Consider the following 22,897-nt stretch of genomic DNA (forward strand, 5'->3'; position numbering starts at 1 on the left):
AATGGTATATAAAAGTAACACAACTGTATGATATATATCTACTACATGTAAGATATATATATATATATATATATATATACATATATCTAGCTTTAATACATAATATATCTATAATATATATATATATATATATATATATATATATATATATATATATATATATATATATATATATATATATATATCTACACCAAATTATATGTACTTTGTACTATTAGTAGAGTTAGAATTGATTATCTCAATAAAAAGAAGTTTTTTTTGGGGGTAGTTTACACCTTTGCAATTGCACTGCTGCAAATATTCAATGCAAATTACATTTGAGATTGGCAATAATGCAAAGCTGCCATAACCCTCTTGTACAGTTTCTGCCTGCTTTCCAAACAGTTCCCAGAATTAGTAGATTTTTTTGAGATAATCAACAAAGTGTTCACTAATATAGAATTTTCAAAAAAAAGTGATAATTGAGTGTGCAACAAGTTCTATTTGTACAATATATGTACATACTATGTGTGTGCGTGTGTGTGTGGTGTGTGTATATAAAAGAAATTCTTTAGAGAGAGAATCTCTATTTGAAAAATTTCTAATAAGAGATATACATGTTTTCTTCTGCAAGTACAATTTTGTATCTACTATTAGCAGATGAATCATGTGAATAAACAGTACCAAAAACTTTTTCAGTCTCTTGTTTTGTTTTGAGGTGTGTGTGTGTGTGTATGTATATATATATATATATATATATATATATATATATATATATATATATATATATTAAGATTTTACAGAAGATACTTGATATCACCACAAACAATATTTAAAGAAACATTTTCCAAAATTTTTAAAAATCTTTAATAACTTTTAGGAAACACTCTCTCTAGAGCTGCCCAGGTTCTGTGTCTGTTTTGACACTGTTTCTAAATTAGGAAGGGCATACAAAATAGACACAGAGCTGGCCAGCTCTTATCAAACCATCCCACCCATTCCGGCAGATGTTAAATGATGATGATCACTATATATATATATATATATATGTGTGTGTGTATGTATGCATGTATGCCATTTGCATCACAAGACTCCGGAAGCCATGTTTCCTCTACATTTCTGGGACCAAAACAATATTTTCCCTGTATTAGTTGTTGGGTTGCTACCCAAATATGTTTGTTGAAATGACCAGCCATAAAAATATGTCACTGTCATTCATGATCAAGGTTATTTACAAAAGGGCTTTGTAAAATCTGTCCTTTTGTTCATCTGCCAGTCCCAATGACGAGAATATGCAGAAATAAATGGTGCTGTCATATTTTTCAAGACTAGACTAAACTTAATTATCCTACCACACTCTAACTACCTCGATCATCTTATCTACCTATTTCTCTACCAAAAGTATGCCTACACCTCCCACACCATCACTATTGCCTTCTCAGAAAAAATTATATCTTTGATCCTTGTCCCTGAGATATCTGGCTGAAGCTCTCCTTCATCTTATCTCTTGCATGCAGCACACCTCTGTTCTAACATTTTAACAATATCACTTGATCTACCTTTCATCATACCTATAAAACACACCTGTACTGATCAAACGAAATAGTCAAAGATTACTGTACAAAGATATAATACTTACAACATATCCATTGATGTCACCATATCGGTAAGGACGTGGTGGCGGTGACCATCGCACTGACATGCTACTGTCTGATAGCCAATGAATAACAATATTTTCTGGAGCTGCAGCAGGTGCTAAATAGAAAAATAGAGAGAGGGTTAGAGGGAGGCATTGTGATAAAATTAATCAAATAAACAGACCAAAGTGAAGAACTCTGATTCAACTTCTGTACTGTACATGATCTTCAAATGAATTGATCCCAGTACTTATTGTTTTAAGTCATGTATTTTTTCTATTGGTTTCTTTTACCAAACGATTAGGTTACAGAAACATAAACACATAAGCACCGGTCATCAAGCAGAGGTGGGGGACAAACACAGACACAAAGACAGCCACATGTCTATGTACACAGCATGCTTCTTTAAATTTCTGTTTATGAAATCCACACAAAAAGCTTTGATTGGCCCAAAGCTATAGTAGAAGACACTTGCCTAAGGTATCACACAGTGGGACTGAAATCAGAACCATGTGGTTGAGAAGCAAGCTTCTTACCACACTGCCATACCTGTGCCTATGACAGTAAAGTGTAATTTGAGAGGAATTTCTCTGTTATTTCTAATAGTTTCAATAACTCCCATTGGTTCACTGTTTATTTAGTAGTTGGTGTCCGCAGCAAAAGAAAAGGAAGGCAAAGTGGAACCCCTCCAGTGTCAATTAGGAGTGGTTGGGTGCAGATATAAAACTAATTAAAGTTGTATATGTAAATTTGATTTTCATCATCTTTTTCTTTTTTTGAGAGAGACACTGCTGACCTAATCTTACAGATTACATGTTTATCTTTCTACAGACATTGGCAACTATTCAAATATTGGTAACAACACCAAACAGTAGTAGTAGGTGGAGCGACAGCAAAAATGATTATAGCAAAAGTGATATATCATGGTTCTTAATTCTGTAAGTGACAGAGGTTAGAGGTGAATATGGGTGTATTTAAAGGGAGGAAGAAGAGGATATTTAGGCTAATCAATAAAATAGAATGCATACAGAGACATACTCTACTGAACAAACACATTGACAGACATAATAAAGTACAAATACATAGCTAAATACACACACACACACACACGTGATAAACACACCCTTACACATATTCTACTGGTTTAAGCACCACTGTGTCCAATAAATAGCCCTACCAGTGTGTGGTAGATGATTGAAATATTACAGATTAAAAAAAATATATCTATATAATTATCTAGCTTCTAGTCTTCCATTCATGGGTTCATTTTAACCTTTCAGCACTTTGGAATCTATAAAATTTCAATATTAATAATACAGAGCCAATGGGACAGTAAAGAAAGCTTCATTTTCATATAATATGCATAAATAAGCAGATATATTTTTTCTTCTGATTTTTAAAGAATTAATCTCATTTTAATCCTAATGGATTCTGCATAAACTCTATGAACTAAGACAATTAACTCAGCAAACAAAACTCAACAAATAAAGCAGTTTACACTCCTATTTGATACTATGAGTGGGCACTCTGTGCTGTTGATGGTTTGGGGAATAATGAATTTCTCTTATGTAAAAAAATAACAATTACGGATTGGTGACAGGAAGAATATATTTTGTCATAAAATCCTGTCTCAAATATGATAACCAACTGAAGCATGGGAAAATGGACTCTGAATAAACGAATGATAATTATATCTTTGATCATTTACTTGTTTTAGTCATTAGGCTGTGGCCATGCTGGGGTACTGCCTCGAAAAATTTGTAGTTGAATGAATTGACCCCAGGACATTTTTTTTAAGCCTGGTACTTATTCTATCAATCTTTTTTTTACCAAACCACTAAGTTATGGGAACATTAACGCACCAACACCAGTTGTCAAGAAATAGTGGGGACAAACACAGACGCAACGACACACACACACACACACATATATATGATGGGCTTTTTTCAGTGTCCACCTAACAAATTCACTCACAGTGCTTTGGTTGGCCTGAGGTTATAGCAGAACACACTGCCCAAGGTGCCATGTTGTGAAACTGAACCTGAAGCCATGTGTTTGGGAAGCAAACTTCTTACCACACAGCCATGATATATACACACACAAGCTTAGGGTGAGGTTGGGAAGTTGGAATGTGGGCAGTCTGCATGGAAGGGGAACTGAGGTGTGTGAGGAATTGAGGAAGAGGAGGTGGATGTGTGCTGTGTGCAGGAGGGGCCAGGGGACAAGATTTGTAGGGGTCAAGGCAAGAAGGTACAAGTTGTGGCAGTTGGGAAATAAGAAGGAGATTGGAAGTGTGGGAGTTTTGGTGAAGGAAGAAATCTTTGAGAAGGTGGTGGAGGCCAGGAGAAAGAGTAACAGAGTGATGATAGTAGTGATAGCATTTGAAGAAGAAGTGGTGAGGGCAATTTGTGGGTATGGTCTGCAAAGTGGAAGAACAGTTCTTTGATGAAATGGCGAATGAGTGGGAATTACAAAAAGTAGACGAATTGGTTTTGGGCATGGGTGATTTTAATGGACATGTTGGGAAATGGATCCAGGGCTTTGAGAGTGTGCATGGGGGAAACAGAATTGGGGAGAGAAATGTGGAAGGAAGGATGCTGTTGGATTTTTGTGATGAGAAAGAGTTGTATGTGGCAAACATGTGGTTAATGGAAACAGAGAAAAGGAAGGTGACTTTCAGTGCAGGAAAGAATGAGACAGAGATTCATTTAGTGTTGGTTTGCAGGAAAAACAGAAAGTATCTGAGAAATGTAAAGACAATACTTGGGGAGTTGCAGCACAGGTTGATGGTTGCGAACTTGGAAAAGAGGAAAGTTAAAAAGTGTGTGAGAAAGGGAACTGTTGAGAGGAGAAAGGTGTGGAAACTGAAGGAAGAAGAAATGAGAGCAAGGTTTGAGGAGAGAGTTCGGGAGTTGGTAAGCATTGATGCACAGGATTTGTAGAAGTCTTTTAAAGAAGGGGTACTAAAGGTATGTGATGAAGTGTGTTGAAGGACGATGGGTAGGAGAGATCGAGGAGATATGTGGGGGTGGAACGAAAAGGTGAGGGATGTGATAGCAAGGAAGACGGAGGCGCACAAAGCTTATTGTAATAATAGAACTGAGCAAATGAAGGCCAGGTATAAAAACATGAAAAATTGTGCAAAGAAGGTGGTTGCGAGATCTATGAGGAAGGAGGCTGGTGGTATAGGCATGTATTGAGGAGGGATGAGGAGTATGTTCTGAGGAGGGTGCTTTGAGTTTGAGGTAAATAGACTGAGGAAAACATGGAGGGGGAGATTGGGAGGGTTGGCTTGAGAAGGGGGGACATCCAAAACAGGGCAAGATGGTGTGAGGGCAGGTGATATGGCATTGAAATAGATCCGGCCACCCCCGTTAATGGGGACAAAACCTGGATTTAAAACACTGGATGGGACTGGAGATTATATATAATGTGTTTATGTACATATATATATATATATATATATATATATATATATATAAGTCAGTAAATGGTGGGGTTGTGTTAACCACATGTGGAGAAATAATAGGAAAATAAAAAATAAAATAATAATAATAATAATAATAAGGCAGAATGCTAAACTTAAAGCATATTTTAATATAGATGTGTATAAGGAAGATTAAAAAGGATTTCTAACCGGCTTTCATTACATGGCAAATTTTCAAGAAGAGAGAAAATGAAAATGTTTTTTACAAAAAAATAAAAAATATATGAAAAAATAAATATACCAATACATTATATTGTCTTTGGGCTTTTAAAGTTCAATGGTAATCCATGTAGATAATTGTTAGAAAGATTAGGATGCATGTATTTAAGATTAGTGTTCTGTTTAAAAAAGGCTGAGAGTTTATGTGTCAAACAGGAAGTGTGGTGTCAAACAGGAAATGTGGTGTTAAACAGGAAGTGTGGATAAGGGGAGATAATTCTGCGGGTTTTATATTCTTTAGTTGGAGTCCTGGACTCTTTGTCAACAGGAAGTTTATGTCTGTTCTTAGTGAAACAAGAAGTAAATTTATATGTATTTCAATGGGTAGGCGAGAGAAGGGAATATGGTCACCGAGGAGTTTGTAAGTTAAGAAGCATTTGGTATTTCTCTATAAAAAGATTCTCCTTGTTGATTCTTTCTTGTGTAGAGATTCTGTCTTAACATTGATAGAAAGGGAATATAAGAAATTTAGGGTTTTTATTTCTGGCGCAAGAGTCTACACATATATGTCTATGGTATACGTATGTATATATATATTATATATACATATATGTCATAAAAACATTATCACCTACAATAAATATCCTTATGAATACAAACACATCTGCAGTCACTGCTGCTACTGCCACCAACACCACCACCTATACAAACAAGTATTTCAAACATTTTATAAAGAAAGAATTTGCAGCTTACCTCCTTCGTTGGTGTGAACCTTAATGGGATTACTGCACTGAGAAAATACTTTGCCTCCATATGCACGAATGCATATCTCATACCATGTTTGACTGTAAAGGTTTTCGATAAGATATGAAGTAGCCGTTGGGTCTTGTACTGTAATTGTATGGATCTCGCTATTGTGCTTTGAGCGCCGGTATTTAATTTTGAAACCATCTATAGCACTGTGACCTTTCATAACCTGTAAAATGCAGTAAATGAAAGACATTTAATGCATTCATCACCATATTTCTAATGGAATATAGACACTGAGCATAGTAGTGCCTTTGAAATTTTTTTAAGGATACTGAAACAATTTTGCTTCACTAGAAATATTGATGACATATTTATAGTGTGTCATTTACAAAATACTGTTTTTAAATTAACCATCCTGTAGTCATTAAATAGAATATATATCATGTTTGTGTGTGAATAGTCAAAAAAAGGTAATCAATATTTACTTTTAATCTGCAAATGTGAAAAATCTGAGGTAAAAATATTCTGATCTTGGACTGGACAGGCTTATAACATAAAGCTTAAAAATTATTGGTCTATAAAAATTTCAATCTATTTTGAAAATATTCAGGAATTTCAAAGGATTTAGTAAAATAACTTTGTCATTATTAAGCTGGTGTTTAGAATATAACATAAAATGTTCTTATATAAAATTATGATGGAAAGCATTAATTTAAATGTAAAGTCAGGCAGGTTGGTATTAAAAGGGTTAAATAGGACCACTTAGTGTAATGTTGAAATAAAAACAGGAAGTAAACAAAGATAACAGATATTGCAAAAGAAAAAAAACCCAAAAAGCTTAGTGCTGTGAATGTACTATTTGAGGCAGTTGTTTAATCCTCTTGTCAGAACTGATCAAGCAGATTTACAATTAGAGACTTTCATGCCATAACTATCCCATCTTTTTGTACATCGAGATTGAAGCTGTCCAATATGATATTCTTTTTTTAAGACGATAAGGTTTAATTTGAAGAAGATTTAAATGCTATTTCTAACAAGTCAAGGTATAAAGATTTCCTCATTGGCTTGGCCTCTGTGTGTGTGTGTGCATACGTAATTTGACTATGTATCTTTATATGTATAAGTATACCTTGTAAGTAAAAGTATACTGATGTATATTAGTAAAACATAAATACAAGTGAATAGACTGGAAAACCAATGTTCTTCATGAAGTTCTTTGCAATATGTATTCTTCACCAAGCTACACATGCTTTCTTATTAGTGTTGCAGTCAGAAGTTCATTAAACTTATGACTCGCTCACTGGAAACCTGTAGCTGATGTCATTATTTTTCGCAAATTGCAATGCGAAATAAGTAATAAGAAATGAGAGGCTATGATGTTTATGTGTTTCCCAAAGAACAAGAATGACACAAATGAAATAACTAGAATTGGGAATTAAAAAGGAGATCTTTGACTAAGTTCACAAGTATCTTCAATTGTATGGCAGGTTTTTTTTAGTGTGACATAGTATATGAAATATAATCAATGTATTTATGCATGGATGTGTGTAACACTTACCTGCCAACTGACTTTGATGGCAGATGGTCCAGATGCTTCACCTTGAAGAAGGTTAACAACAATTCCTCGTAAACGTTGCTCAATTTCTTCCTGTGTGAAAATTGCACTACCTCTGCGACCTGTACACAGATATAAAACAAAGTGTATTTTTAATGAGAAAAAGAATGATTAACTTATAAAAAAGAATTACAGCAGCAGCAAAATAGCTGGTAAAGTGGGCTGAACAATAGATACTCTAAGTGTAATGATCCCACTTGAGTTATGCAGATATTTCCTTCTCATTTCTGCTATTAGAAAAGATGCAAGCCAATGATCAGTCCATTGAAAGTCCATAACCAATAATACAAAATGCCTGATATCAAATAAATATACAAAAATATGAATATACAAAGATATTTATACATATCACACACACACACATATATATACATGGATTGGTTGGTGTTAGGAAGGGCATCCAGCTGTAAAAGCCATGCCAAAACAGACACAATAGCCAGGTGTAGTCTTCCATCTAGCCAGCTCCTGTCAAACCATCCAGCCCATGTCAGCATGGAAGACGGATGTATGATGATGATGATATATACATACACACACACACACATATATACACATACACACGTGTGTGTATGTGTGTATTTGATAAGTTCATTGCGTTCTATGAGTGAGGTCAATGAAATGAAAATACCACATTTGAAAAACAGTTTAGGGTGGGTAACAGGAAAAGCCTCCAGTTGTAGAAAATCTTGCTCCCTATCAGCGTGGAAAAATAGACATAATGATGACAATGATGATGATAAAATGTATGCATGTGTATATGTTAACAGCAATGCAGATATAGTTGAATGGTTAATAAGTTCACTTCATAAGCATGACATTCAAGGTTTAATGCCACTGTGCAGAAGAACCTTGAGCAAATGTATTATATCATAGCCTTGGGTTGATCCAAGACTTGTGAGTAAAACTGAGCAGACAGAAATTGCATGGAAGCTTGTTGGATGTGCTGGGACTATATAATTCAAATGGCTCAGCCTTGCTGCACATAGTAATAGTGATTCAATTTGAAGCCTGTATTAAGGGGACAAGTGTCTGTGGAATGCTCAGTAACTGTCACTTTAACCCTTTAGCATTCAGATTACTCTTTCAAATGCAATGTCTATTTATTCACCTTGTTTTGAATTAGTGAAATTGTAGTAATGGCTGATGCTGGTGTCACATAACTGGCATCTTCACTTTCTTCTGTATCTATATTGAGTGACAATGAGGTATGAGGCTTAGTGGTTAGGGTATTTGACTCATGATCATAAGGTTGTGAGTTCAATACTTGATGGTTCATTGTGTCCTTCAGAAAGACACTTTATTTCATGTTGCTCAAGTCCACGTGGCTGGCAAAAATGCATGTAAAAAGCAGCCTTCGAATACTGGGCCTCACAGAAGCAATGATAAGAAACCAAGACCTTTGGTGATATACTGTGCTTGAGAACACCCATCAAGCCAAGTTAAATTGTAGTTGCAGCTGATGCCGGTGTCACATAACTGGCATGTAAAAAGCATTCCTTACACTATTGGAGTAGTTGGTGTTAGGAAGGGCATCCAGCTGTAGAAACCATGCCAAATCAGACTGGAATCTGGTGCAGCTCTCCAACTGACTAGTTTCAGTCAAACCATCTAACCCATGCCAACATGGAAAGCAGACGTTAAACGATGATGATGATGATAATCATGCATTATTTTCTATCTTTGAAATTTCAATGATGTGATTATATATTTTTAGAATGGCATTGTAGAGTAGGTGTATGAGATGGGATCTGGCTGATTTGAGTATAAAACAAATAAGACATTTGGGCTGGATATAACTGGTTTAAAATGTTAAAGAGTTAATTCATTGGCTTAGTAGTTCAGTGGATTAATCGAGGGGAATATTTATCATTGAATCTGATACAAGAGGATCTATTTATTTTATTTATAGTTGAAAAGGTTTTAACTGAGAGAAAAAAATTTATATCTCCTGAATGAAATGACATTTATTACTTTGTTGATCACTTTTGTAATCTCAAACATTCAGCCTGCAGGGTGGTTGAGTATTCCAGAGACTACAAGAAATAGAAGAACATTGAGCAAGGAACTAACAAATTTTTCTCAGTATGCTACAAAAACCATTCAAAGAAACCAGAGATAGCGTGCATGGGCAGACTGATGTGTTCCATGGCACAGAATGGTTTTAAAGAAAGAAAAAAATTAAAACATGGCTATCTATAAATAAAAATATTATCAAATATATGAACATAGCATGTAAAATAGGAGGAGAAATAAAAATAAAAGAACAATAGAAACTAAAAACATACAAAAGACAAAGCAAATATTTATACATTTGAGATTAAAATAGTCAACTAATGCTGAAATTAAAAAATAAAATGAAGGCAAACATGGTTGGAAAACAAAAAACAAATAAGAAAAGCTACAACAAAATACAAAACAACTCCTCCTCCCCCTCTCAAAAATAATCCCTACAAAAAAAAAATTAAAAAAAACTAAAAGAAACTAGTGAGAGTTAAGGCCATTTGCTAATATCTAATATCTAAACAGGACAATTAATGTATGGTTTTTGTTTTGTTATTGACTTATTTAAACTGCAAGTGTTTTGCTTTCTAATAAAGACAAATGTATTTTTGTATTGATGTAACACAAGACAAACATTGTAACATATGGATTGGGAGTAACAGATGAAAATACAGTCAAAATAAAAAAGATGGTTTTGGGGTTTTGTTTGTGTTTTCAAACACATTTAAAAAAAATTTATTGTTGCATAATTCATGAAATGAATGATGCAGGAAGAACAAGGGTTGTGGTGGAAGGAGGCAAAATGAATTAACAAATGGGCATAGACATGGCTGTGAAGATAAGTAGGAGTCTACTTTGCAGTAATGTAGGTTCTGGTTCAATCCTACTGAGTGTCAGCTTGAACAAGTATCTTCTACCATAGCCTCGGGCTGCCCAAAGCTTTTACAGTAAAATTTTGTAATTGGAAACTGGACATAATGCAGGTGAATGAATGAATGTGTGTGTGTGTGTATAGATATGACATTATCATCATTAAACATGACAGCATGGAAGGAGCTTACATACATTGGACATGAAATGACAAATCAGAAGACTGCCTTAAGTGATGTCTGTTTTGGCATGGTTCCAATAATTAGATGTTCTTCCTAATGCCAACCACTTCACAGAGCATGCTGGGTGCTTTTTATGTGGCACTAGCAGCAGTGAGGTCACCAAGATACTTGCAAGACAAGATTCCCCAAGTGAGTGCAAGAGATAGTAGCACTGAGGGAGGTGCTATTTGTGCATGGTGATGAGGAGACACACACACACTCATGAAATATAATTTTATATCTACAATGGGATTGAAACAAACACCATTTGCTTGAAAAGTAAACTTCTTAACCACACAGTCAAACAAACAACAGCATTATAAAACTATTATACATATATAATATGTATACACTGAATATTTGAACAATATTTTTTATACAATTTCCAATATTTAATGATAAAAATACAATAGGATTTTTTAAACATTAAATAGCTGTGGGAGTAAACTGCAATAGAATAAGAATGAAAGGGAGTCTATAGACAAAAAAAAAAAAATAGTTGAGAACCACTGTCCTAGACCAAAGACCACATTTTATCCATATATTACTTCCATATTTATGAATTTTGTAAAATGTCTAAAGTTTATGCAAACAGAACAAGAAAAATTTTGCAAGCAAAAAAAAAAAAAAATGAAAAAAAAGAATTCAAAGAATAGTTTCATTAGAGTAACATACCTTGAGTTTCAACCATTCTAGATAAAGGACTTGGAGGACTAATTCCATGGGCATTCCGAGCTCTCACCAGGAATATATAATTTCTGTTGGGTTTCAGCTTCCGTACTGTGTAACTTTCTAGCGATATGTCATCAGCTGCTGTTACCCAACCCTGCAGAAGTTTGAATCATTATCAAATTTATTATTATTATTAACAATAGTAACAGCAACAAAAAAATATTCTTAGCTATAATTCAACAGGTAAGGGCAAACACAGTAGCCATTGAAATTGCCATTTCTTTGTGTGTGTGTATGTGTGTGTATATATATATATATACACACACACATACATTGTGTTCCTTTCATTTTTTTCTTGCCCCTCCTTTATTCTTCTATCCCTCTGCCTCTACCTCTCTCTCTTCTCTCCCCACGTGACCAGAGTTCGGCCAAGCCTGACCTTTCTTTCTTGGTTCAACTACCATCTGTGCAACATCTATATTCCTTCCTGTGCTTGTCAAATCTTATGTCCCTGTCGTAAGGCTTTACTTCCACACATGCCAGCTTAATTTAATTTGTCCTTAGTCGAAAGACACCTGTTGTTATGTCCTGTTATTTGCGTTTGTATTTGTGTAACATTCTCCATTTTTTTTTCCGTCCTTGTTTTTGTATACATTCACTGCTTTCTTCCAAGGAATCTAATGCTCTTAGCTTAGTTTTTCCTTGGGGCTGGCCAGATTGGAGCAATCTCGAGTATAACTGTAATTACAAAGATAATCTGGAACTCGACTGAAGAGAGAAAACTCCGAATGACCCATCCATGGTGTCTTTGTATCATCTGTCTGGATGTTCTGTTGTCCCTTTTTTGTATCACCTGTCTGGATATTTTGCGTACTAGTCCCATTTTTGTGTCTATATATATATATATATATATATATATATATATATATATATATATATTCTCACACTGAGAAAACATATATACAGTCAAACCAGCTCCATAATAACAGATACCATTTCTACCATCAGCAGCAATGTCTGAAGATAGTTTCAAAAGAAGTTCAACAGATGGTGAAAGAGGATGGATATGAAGGAAACTATACAACAGATAAACTATAAATCAGCTGTTACTATTTAGCTCTCAGATTGGCTCTGATTCAATAGATAGACCTATGCTCAAAGGTATTCCATCTGTGACCATCATGTCTTTTTTTCTTTTGAGAGGGTTTATAGTATCTAATGTACATCTTTTAGTGAGACCATAGAGTGTAACTTGAGAGATATTGTTGCTATTTCTAGCATGTAGAGCACATAAAGGATTTCTTATATGCTTGACATACAGAAATATATCACATCAAGTCTTGAAGTGATACATTTAATATATCACATTAAAAGAGAAAAGTGTAATCTAAGGAAGATTCGGCAGCTATTTCTAGCAGAATGTATGACCTAATAGATGCTTTCTCATCCTTCTGTCAAATAATCTGTTTTTTAAAGGGTTGAATTGAAGATCTGGTTTGTTTTCAAAGCATATCAAACAATCGCAAAGCTTGTTTGTCCTGTTTAGAAAGTCAGTCTGTGAATAACAGTGTGATTTGGCTGTTATTTCTAGCTGAACGAATGACATACAGGACTTCCCTCTAGCTCATGTATCCTGCTTTATCTGTTCATTTTCAAAACAACAGGGTGCTCCTCGAGACAGAGGGAAATTTGTCTGCTATTTCTAGGATGATAAACAACCACATAGACATCTCACTTTTGCTTGTGTGCACTGACAATTATGTCCTCTTTTTACAACAGCAGAATGAGAGTTGAAGATTTGACTGTTATTTCTAGCTGAATGAGTGACCACCAAGAAGCCTTATTACTGGCTCATGTTTAAGACAGTGGGTTAGATATCTGGTTTAAAAACAGGTTCATAAGATCCATTCAAATGGAAAAAGGAATCTATTTTTGAAGATGCAGCAGAGCATGTATGGGTGATAATAATGAAGATTGAAGAGACATCCTTGCTGTTGTACATTGATTGCTCTTGTGTGAAAGGATAAGGATTATCTGTCAATGAAGATTTCTTAATCAGGAAGATAATTTTATATGAAAATCAGTGAAGAGTTTTAACGGATAAAATCCTGTTTTAAATAGCTTAAAATTCACTCTTTTTCTTTCACCCTTTCCATCATCACGGAAAAAAAAATATATAAACAAAAAAGTCACGCTCAGCAACCAACCCCACCCAGCCACCCATCTATTCATTATTACCACAGTCACCTCAATCATTACCACTATGACTGACTAACCAGCATCACCAGTATCATCATCACCACCACTACTACCACAACAAATACTATTGCCATGATCCCAACTACCACTACTACAACCTCACAACAATTATCACTACTACAAACACCACCACCATCACCACATTTTCCACCTTTAGATTTTACAAATCTTCAAGTCATTACCCCCACCCCCACCACCACCACTACTTTTACCACTGCTGCCACCACCACTGCCATAAGTCCAAAATCCAATCACCTTACTCCATTTGCATTTTACACTTCTTTATCCCAATTTTTTTCTTTTATGACTTTGTTTTATCTTATTTTAACTCTTTTTCCCCCCTCATTTTTTCAATTCTTCTTCTCCTTCACATTGCCATTTATTCCCCCTTTTTCCTTTCTTTTTATCGTTCTTATCTTCCTTAACCCTTCCCAAATTTGATGCTCATCACTCAAGAGTCGATAAGATAAATACCAGTGATGCTATCATGTGTCTCTCCCTCTGAAATATGTGGCATGATGCTGGTGTTAAAATTTTTTTTTACTATCATAAACAGATATACAGTAAGGGAAATGACAGTAGATAGAAATATTGGTAGAGTACCTAACGAAATGTTGGTAAAACAAATGGACAAAATATTGGAAAAGAAGAAAACACTCTCTGTGGGGCAGAAGACGAAATATTGGTCAGGGTGATCCTGGATTTGTAAGCTTCTTTGATTGGCCCGACTGGAGAATCTCAAGAATTAGGACAGCATCAGCCATTATCATTTAATGTCTGTTTTCCATGCGGGCATTGGTTGGATGGTTTGACCTGAGCTAGCAAGCAGGCGAGCTGCACCAGGTTCTAATCTGACTTGGCTTGATTTCTATGGCTGGGTGCCCTTCCTAACAGCAACCACTTTAGAGTGTACTGGGTGCTTTTTACATGGTGCCAGCATGAATGCCTTGATGTGGCACTGGCATGGGTGCTATTACGTGGAACCAGCACAGATGATTTTATGTGGCACCGGCACTGAGCTCTAGCAGGTCAATCTTCTTCAGAAGGGGGAGCAGCATTAATTATCCTGCTGTGGAGGACAAGTCTTGCGTACTTCCAAGTGTTCACTTATTTGAATATCATATATACTTTTTATTGTATCTCTTTTCCTCCTACCCATCCTCCTTTTTACATCACCTCCTCCTGTAAATTGTAAACTGCCCTCCTCAACAGATGCCACTGTGGAAAATAAGAAAAACAAATTGTTGTCATCTTCATCGTCATTATTATATTATTACTGTCATAAAGCTATGACAAGCCATTTTAGTTAGCAGAGGATGTTGTCTTAAGGTTTGGTGACGAATCCCCTTAAAATTCCAAGAATCTTTCTTGGCATACTAGCAGAAGACAGGACAACACTTTTCTACAGGTCAACAATTCCAATATCATTCAGGCATCCTAGGCAGATGTCTGGGTGTTGTGCCAAGTGCACTAAATTACTACAGGTAAAATTGTCACTTTACTTCATCTGTCTGACTTGGTCCTCATATTTATCAATTTCTTTGGTATTCACTCTATAAGTCTATAATTTTATACTTTTTTTTCCATTTTTGTCCTCAATATTATGGTTAATCCTTTTTTCTCTTTTTGTCCTTCAATATTATGGTTAATCTTCTCGGAAAAATCCCATAAATCCAGAAATTATCATCCACCATCACAACCTCAAGCTCATGTTCATGACACTTTTCAATCACTTTGAACCCACACACTTTGCTATCATCCCAATATTCTCTTTTACTGACACGATCATCTCAATTTTCTCTTGCTAGCTTACTGCATTCATTTAAGAGATGATTAATAATTCTGTCTCTTTTTCCAGATTCTGAATTTGTAACAGTTTTTTACATTCTTATAATTTTTTCATACATATCCCTGAAACCAGTAAGACTGACATAATTTATATACATCTTAACTGCAACTAGATGGCAACAGGAAAAACATGAACTGGGAAAGAATTTCGGAGGGATAATATTTTGGGGAGCAAGGACTGGATATTGTGGTTAGTGTAGGAACTTTCTAGTAGGATGTTCTGAGGCAGAATTTTTGGCAGGATGCTTTTTTTTTTTATGCTAACCATTTTAAGACATAGGAATATAATTGACCTATTATTATTATTCTGTACATGATGGAGAGCAGGAAATAACAATCACTTACATTTCCACTCTGTGGACTGAAATATTCTACAATGAATTCATATAGAGGTGAACCACCTTTATGTATACTAGGACGCCAAGAAAGATGGACAGTTGTATCTGTAACACTGCTGATTTCAGGTTGGGATGGAGCTCCAGGTAACTGGTTTTGTTGTGGTGCTCGATGGTATTGCACATTAGTTGCTTCAGGACCTGAAAGAATGAAACAAAGTGCTGTTAGAAATACATCAATATTTGGAAATTATGTCATTATATTATATTGTATTTAAACATAATCTAAGACCGTAAAATAGCTCTAAAAAATGGTTGATTACTATCTCTTAACCACGTCCAATGTAAAATTTATTACTATAATTAGAGGTAAGAAACAATGTAAACTGAACAAGTATTCCATTAGGTTGCAATGCTGAGTTCAAGCCTTCCAATGGACATGATAAGGTCATTAAGACAAGCCAATGAAACAGACTCTACATGGCTGTTCATTTGCTAGAAATACCAGCCAAATCTACCTACCATCTTAAAAACGAAAAATACATTAGATAATTTAGATTTGGATACATTATGACTTTTAAAAATAGACAGCAATTGTAAGGTTTTCTATCTTGGGTTTATTGGATGTGGATGATCCAAATCCACAATAGTATCAGCAACAAAAACAATGAAAGACAATGTCTACAATTGTCTTAGTCAACTGAGTCAAAACTGTTATGTTTTAGATATTTTGTAACAGTGTTTTACATTTTTTTTTTTTAACAGAAAAAAGAGGTTGCACCCTTAAACATTATTACATAGCTTCTGAGACTAGTAAGATTGATATGGTTCATGGTGCTCTTGGACCTGCAACTTGATGGCAGTAGGAAAAACATGAATTGGGGAGGAATTCCAGACAGATTGTGTTCCAGGAAGGACTAGATGTTGTAGTTAATGTAGGGCCTAAGAGGAAAAGGACTTGGAAGTGCCATAGTGGAGGTGGTATGTTACAATTTCAAGTCACAGACAACTGCATTACACGTAGAAAAGATAGAGAAGACAACACATCTGTGGACCTTGGACTGGAGAATGTTGGTAAGTGAATCCATGCCAAACTTGATATGCACAGGTAAAAAAGAAAGCCATCCTTTGTTACTAAGACGCAACCAAAAGGAGTAGAATTAAGCAATGGGGTTGCCATGAAATTATAAAACATTTTTCACCGCAGCTTCTTTGGACTGTCATTTGCTGACCAACAACTGAGTCATGAAATATCAAAGGTTTTATTCAAAATGATTTAGTCATATTATTCTAACTGTGATTACACATTTTTATATATCACGTGAAATGACTGTGTGCTTTCAATTCTTTTTTATTTTTTTAGCAATCATTTCCTGACAAAAACAAAAACCAAATAACAATTTTCACACAATCAAAATCAGTTCCAAACAGTTTTCCTCTTCAGTTGATAATTCCAAGAGGAGTCTGAATCAACCACAGATCAAGCAGAATGTATTTGTTCTCAAGAAACCTAATTTCTGATATGTCAACAATTGAAAATTTCCCAGCAGACATAATCTAGAATATTGATTTATTTTGGCAAGCCACAAGGGACAGTTGGCAATTGTTATATATATTTCCCTGATTCACAGTGGAAAGCCACAGCGAACTGAACATGAAACAGAGAGATAATGATAAAGACACAAGAAAGTATCTCTATTCTTATATTTTTTCTTAGCTTAATCAATAAGAAGGTGCAGTGCCCATGACCTTTGTTGGCCTTCTGAGACTGTATATATACAACATATATTAATCTTGAACATCTTGTAGTTCAACATCAACAGGAAAATTTGAGAGGCAAGAAAATTTTGAAGGATAGATGTTTTTCAGTGGTAAGGCTGAGAAACGGTAAATGAAGAATCTAAATACAGGTTGCAACAGAGTAGGAATAAGGAAAGGAAAAGAGACAGGTGTGTTGACTGGGTTTTGGAGGTATGCAGCTATCTAGGTAGTGCAGGGGATGTTGAAGTAGTGGTGTAATAGGCAGAAACAGAGACAACAGCATAGCTGTAATCCAGAAGTTGTTGGTGAATGAGTCTTAGTCAATCAGTCAGATGGTGTTTCTTCAGATGTGATCTTAAATGTTATTGTGAAATGACAGCAACCATCCAAAATATAAGAGTAGTACGCAATTTGGGATCTCATATATGTTTTGTGGAAGGCCAACAACTGATCAAGACTGAGACGCTTTTAGATCCAGAAAAGAATGGTTAGTCTTTGCCAAGCTGCTTTAGTCCTGTTATAAATGTAAGATCACCATGGAAAATCATGAAGGATTGTGACGTCTAATGTTTGCAAAGTGTTAATTGTCTATTGTCCAATATTAGAGAAGATAAAATACAAAGTTGTTAACATGATTATGGGTAGTGACTGTGTCTTTGTGATGTCAAAAGTAACTAGCCTTTTACATTTATTATAGTGTATTTTCAATACCTTTGTTGAGGGAAGCAGGGTAGCTTTCATGTGAAGTGTCTTAGTTGCATATGGATTAAGTCAGTGTGTTGAAGGTTAAAGAAGAGTTAAGAATGCCATCATCTGTATCACTGAACTTTCTATTATTAACCTCTTTTTACAAATCCTTAGTTCAGACACAATCTAAATGCTGATCTTTATGGTTTTTTTTTTTTTTGATTCTTTATCTCCATTATGTTTCATCCTATCTGTACTGCACAAAAGTCTGTACTTGAATAGTTCTAGTAGCATATCAATTTCTCTATGAAAAGAAATCTCTGGTCTCTTGCTTTAACTCTTTTATACCTCAACATCATGATTTTTCTTACAATAAAACATAGCTGAAAGAGAGAGAGAGGGAGTGGGAAGAAGAAAAAGAAGCCTTTGCACTTGGCTGGTGCATTATCAACCTCAAAAGAATGAAAAGTTGACATGGTAGGATTTGAACATTTGAGTGCAGAGAACTGGCACCAATACCATGAGATATTAATTCTATCTGATGCTCTTATGACTCTACAAATTCACCAACTTTTAATAAACCATAAATATTTTATAATCTGATGATTTACTTAATGTATAATTGATTGAATTATTCTCAGTACATTTCTGGTATTTTTTTTCTAAAAGACATTAGAGGAAGGAAAACAGAGATAACAGCAATTCTTGGTAAAAATCCATAACCCGATTCTTGGGGTGAGAGTTGAGTTTCTTTGTGTTTAATGAAATTTACATTGATATTTTCATCATGGATTGGGTTCCTACAATAAAAATTTGAACAGCTTTCATTCCACTTCTTTTATCGTCTAAAATAAGTATCAGACAAAATATTGGCTTCAAATTTTGGCACAAGGCCCGCAGGTTAGGGAGAGGGACTAAGTCAATTAAATCAACCCCAGTGTTTAACTGGTACTTATTTTATCGACCCTGAAAGGATGAAAAGCAAAGTAGACCTCAGAATGTAAAGACAGATGAAATCTTTACTGTGACATGTTGAATCTCCCTGAGGACTATGTTAAGAGTACACGTGTCTGTGGAGTGTTCAGCCACATACATGTTAAGTTCATGAGCAGTCTGTTCCATTGATCAAATCACCTGGAACTTTTGCCATCATAACCAACAGAGTGCCACACCATCACTTCTTTTTGATGTCCCTACCCGAATTGGTCAGACCTGGGGGACAGGCTTAACCACTCCCCCCATAATGTCTGGACTGCACTAATCAATTGATCCACCAAAATCAAGGTTTTCAAAGACACTGTGGAATCAATCCTTTATGGCTCAGAGTCATGGACCCTGACAAGGAAGTCAGAGGGTAACTACACCTGTCTCTTGCATACTTAATATCCCTTGGCAGTTGCACACAACAAACAAGATCTTATATGGGTGCCTTCCTAAGATTTCAATGGTTATAAGAAAATGTTGCCTAGCTGTTGCTGGACATGTAACGAGACAAAGTGAAACTGGTGTGCTAGTTCTGATATGGCCTTCTGATATCACTTGTAGATATGGTGATCCAAACATGACCCTCAAGAAAATCACTGAGGAAGACTTTGCACTACATGGCAGTGTCTTGATGAATGTCATGCAAGACCACAATATATGGACATGGAGAAACGTCATAGTGACACCAACTGGTGTTGCATGATTTGAAGAATGGCAGTTGTTATTGTTGTGTAACACAAGACTGACTTCCAGCCATGACCATCCCATTTTGTATTCAGGCATAATGTATCTAGGCCTACATAATCTAGTTAGATCATTTTTAAAAGTATCATAGAGTTTGGTTTGAGGGAGATTTAGCTGCTGTTTCTAGTAAGTTGCAGAACCATGTTGCATTAGTGCAAGATTTAGTTGTTTTATATTGAGCAGGTTGAGTGATGAAATAAACAATTTCTTCTTTATTTGGATGTACGAATAAAATGTGTGGTAGACGGTGGTGGTGGAGTGACAAGTTAACATTTTCCTTCTATGTTGTCTTTAAGCATAGAATTGCTTGGGAACCATTGCTCAACATAAAGACAAATGAAATCCTATCACTTTTCTATCTCTCCATCTTCTGTTAGTAATGGAGTTTAGCAGAGTGATTGAGACATTCTGAATTTTATTTCTTATTTTATGCATTCTTTAAAAATAAAACAAAACAAAGGAAAAAAAAAAACCAAAAGACAAAAATATAAAAAGATTGTCGAAAACAGTGAGTGTTTTAGTCAGAGCAAACAAAACTATTTTCTGTTTCTGCCTCTGCAAATTATCATCAGCGATGTTTTTTTGATTGACATCAACATTTGCAAATGCCCAGGCAATCTTCACTGGTTAATAGACACACACACACACACACACACAATGCATATACACACTTCCAGATTCCCACTACAGATTATTGGTAAGCACCCTTATTTCAACACCCATTATTTACTCTCACCAATTGCATCATGTATCTGTCTTTCTATCACTTTCTTCCCTGTCCGTCTGTCTCTGTTGTCTGTCAGTCTGTGTGTCTCTAGCCACCATCCACCCACCCACCATTACTTCTGTTACACACTATGCTGAGATAGAACATCAGGAACCGAAAGTATGTCAGCTTTAATGAAAATAAAGAAAACAGAATAACTACAGCAAGACTAACTGAAACAACAACAAAAAACAGTAACAATAACAAAAACAACAACATACAACAGAAATATTAACAGCAACAGCAGTAAAAAGCAAAAATTACAATGACAAGGATAAACAAAAACACATCAAACGCTAAACTAAAACCCATACCTCTACCACCAACTACACAAAAAAAAGAGAGAAAAATATGAAAACAACTCAAAAGACAAAACAAAAAAAAAGGGTCAATGGTTATAAAAATTTGCCACAACAATGCAACAGAAGTGCTTATAATATAGAAATAGATGCAATTCTTGATAACAAATAGAACTTGTTAGAGAAGAAAAATATTAAACGCTTATCAGGAAACCCAGTGGTCATAAACAGAGCAGTTATGCATGCTAATATCTTTAAATATTGAGGGCTGCTTTAAATGAATAGTGATTGTGTTGAGGGTGGAAGAAAGAGAGAACTCTAGAATTTTGAGGAGCTGCTGAAGCAGAAATGGCAGCAGCTGACAGAGTCGTCACTCTACTTGATGTGAACAGCTGCAATTTCTCGGCTGCCAAGCATGGTCTTAATGCACTCTGACGTGGTAAAGTGTTTCTTAATGCGTTACTGACAGGCTGGAATGACCCCCCTGATGCAGAGTGACAAAGTGGAGCAACCTTTAGGCTTGCAAAATGTGAGAGGTGGATTGGATGGGTGGAGTTATGCAAAGGGTGCATACCATTATATGTGCTGAAGTATGAAATTTTGTGTCTTGCTAAATGACAGACATGAAAAAAGGTCATTGGTAATGGGTTAGTTTCCACCATCAAATGTCAACCAACCGAATCAAATATATATATATACCTACAAACACACACGTACATATATTTACAAAGATATTTAATTCTGTCAACTTACATAATATATATCCACACACACAGATGTGTGTATGTCAGCATGTACACACATACAAATTGGTGACAATTTCTGGGCTTTACCCAAGTGGCCTGGGTTCAAATCACAGCATGGATGTGTGTATGTGTGTGTTGGACAGTTTGACAGAAGCTGGTTAGACAGAAGACTGTACCAAACTTCACTGTCTGTTTTGGCATGGTTTTTATGACTGGATGCCCTTTTTAACACCAACAACATCCATTAAATGATGATGTATGTATGTGTGTGTGTGTGTGTGTGTGTATATATATATATATATATATATATATATATATATATATATATATACACACACACACACAAATATATATATATATATTTGTTTACACACACATACATACACACACAGATATATACATGCATGCAACCTTGAAAAACAGGAAAGGAGTAGAGATAGGAAGAGCCCCTGGTTGTAAAAGCATTGCCTCAAATAACTCCTTGCACAGCCCAAACTAGGAAGGTAAAATTGATATTAAATGAACAAATCACACACACACATGCATATCATCAAATTTTACTGCACACTTTTTCATCCTTGCATAGGCTGGACAAAACTTCTTGAGGTAAATCTTCTGTGACTGGAAGTTCTATCCGGGCACCAGCAAAGGCATCTGGCAATAAATGTTGCTCCAAATAACTTTTCACCAAATAGGAAAAAGGATTGCGTGAGCATACAGATACACACACATTTCTGCATAAGTGTATGTATGTGCATATATCTTTTATCTTCTAGTTTCAGTTATGAAACTAGGGCACCACCTTGAAGAATCTTTAGTTGAATGAATTGACTCCAGTACTTTTTTTTTTAAGCCTGATATTTAGTCCCTCTGTCTTTTTTGCCAAACTGCTAAGCTACGGGGATGTAAACCCACCAACACCAGTTCTCAAATAGTGGTGGGAGACAAACACAGATACATACACAATGAGCTTCTTTCAGTTTCCATCTAACAAATTCACTTGCAGGACTTTGGTCAGCCTGATGCTATAGTAGAAGACACATGCCCCAAATACCACACAGAAGGACTGAACTCAGA

At 35.3% G+C, this 22,897-nt stretch overlaps 1 protein-coding gene across 36 annotated transcripts in view; it reads right to left on the reverse strand.

Annotated features, from left to right (window-relative positions):
- LOC106876215 (roundabout homolog 2) overlaps positions 1 to 22,897 on the reverse strand; it is a 1,018,579-nt gene that overhangs the window by 243,897 nt on the left and 751,785 nt on the right. For all 36 annotated transcript variants that reach the window (XM_089352294.1, XM_089352292.1, XM_089352320.1 and 33 more), the window contains exons 11-15: positions 15,844 to 16,034; positions 11,395 to 11,545; positions 7,571 to 7,689; positions 6,016 to 6,238; positions 1,619 to 1,734 (exon numbers count right to left, since the gene is read on the reverse strand). In XM_089352294.1, coding sequence (XP_089208420.1) covers positions 1,619 to 1,734; positions 6,016 to 6,238; positions 7,571 to 7,689; positions 11,395 to 11,545; positions 15,844 to 16,034 — 800 coding nt within the window. The remainder of the gene's footprint in view (positions 1 to 1,618; positions 1,735 to 6,015; positions 6,239 to 7,570; positions 7,690 to 11,394; positions 11,546 to 15,843; positions 16,035 to 22,897) is intronic.

This window comes from Octopus bimaculoides, chromosome 5 (assembly GCF_046866305.1).
Source record: "Octopus bimaculoides isolate indiv1 chromosome 5, ASM4686630v1, whole genome shotgun sequence".
NCBI classification, from domain to species: domain Eukaryota; kingdom Metazoa; phylum Mollusca; class Cephalopoda; order Octopoda; family Octopodidae; genus Octopus; species Octopus bimaculoides.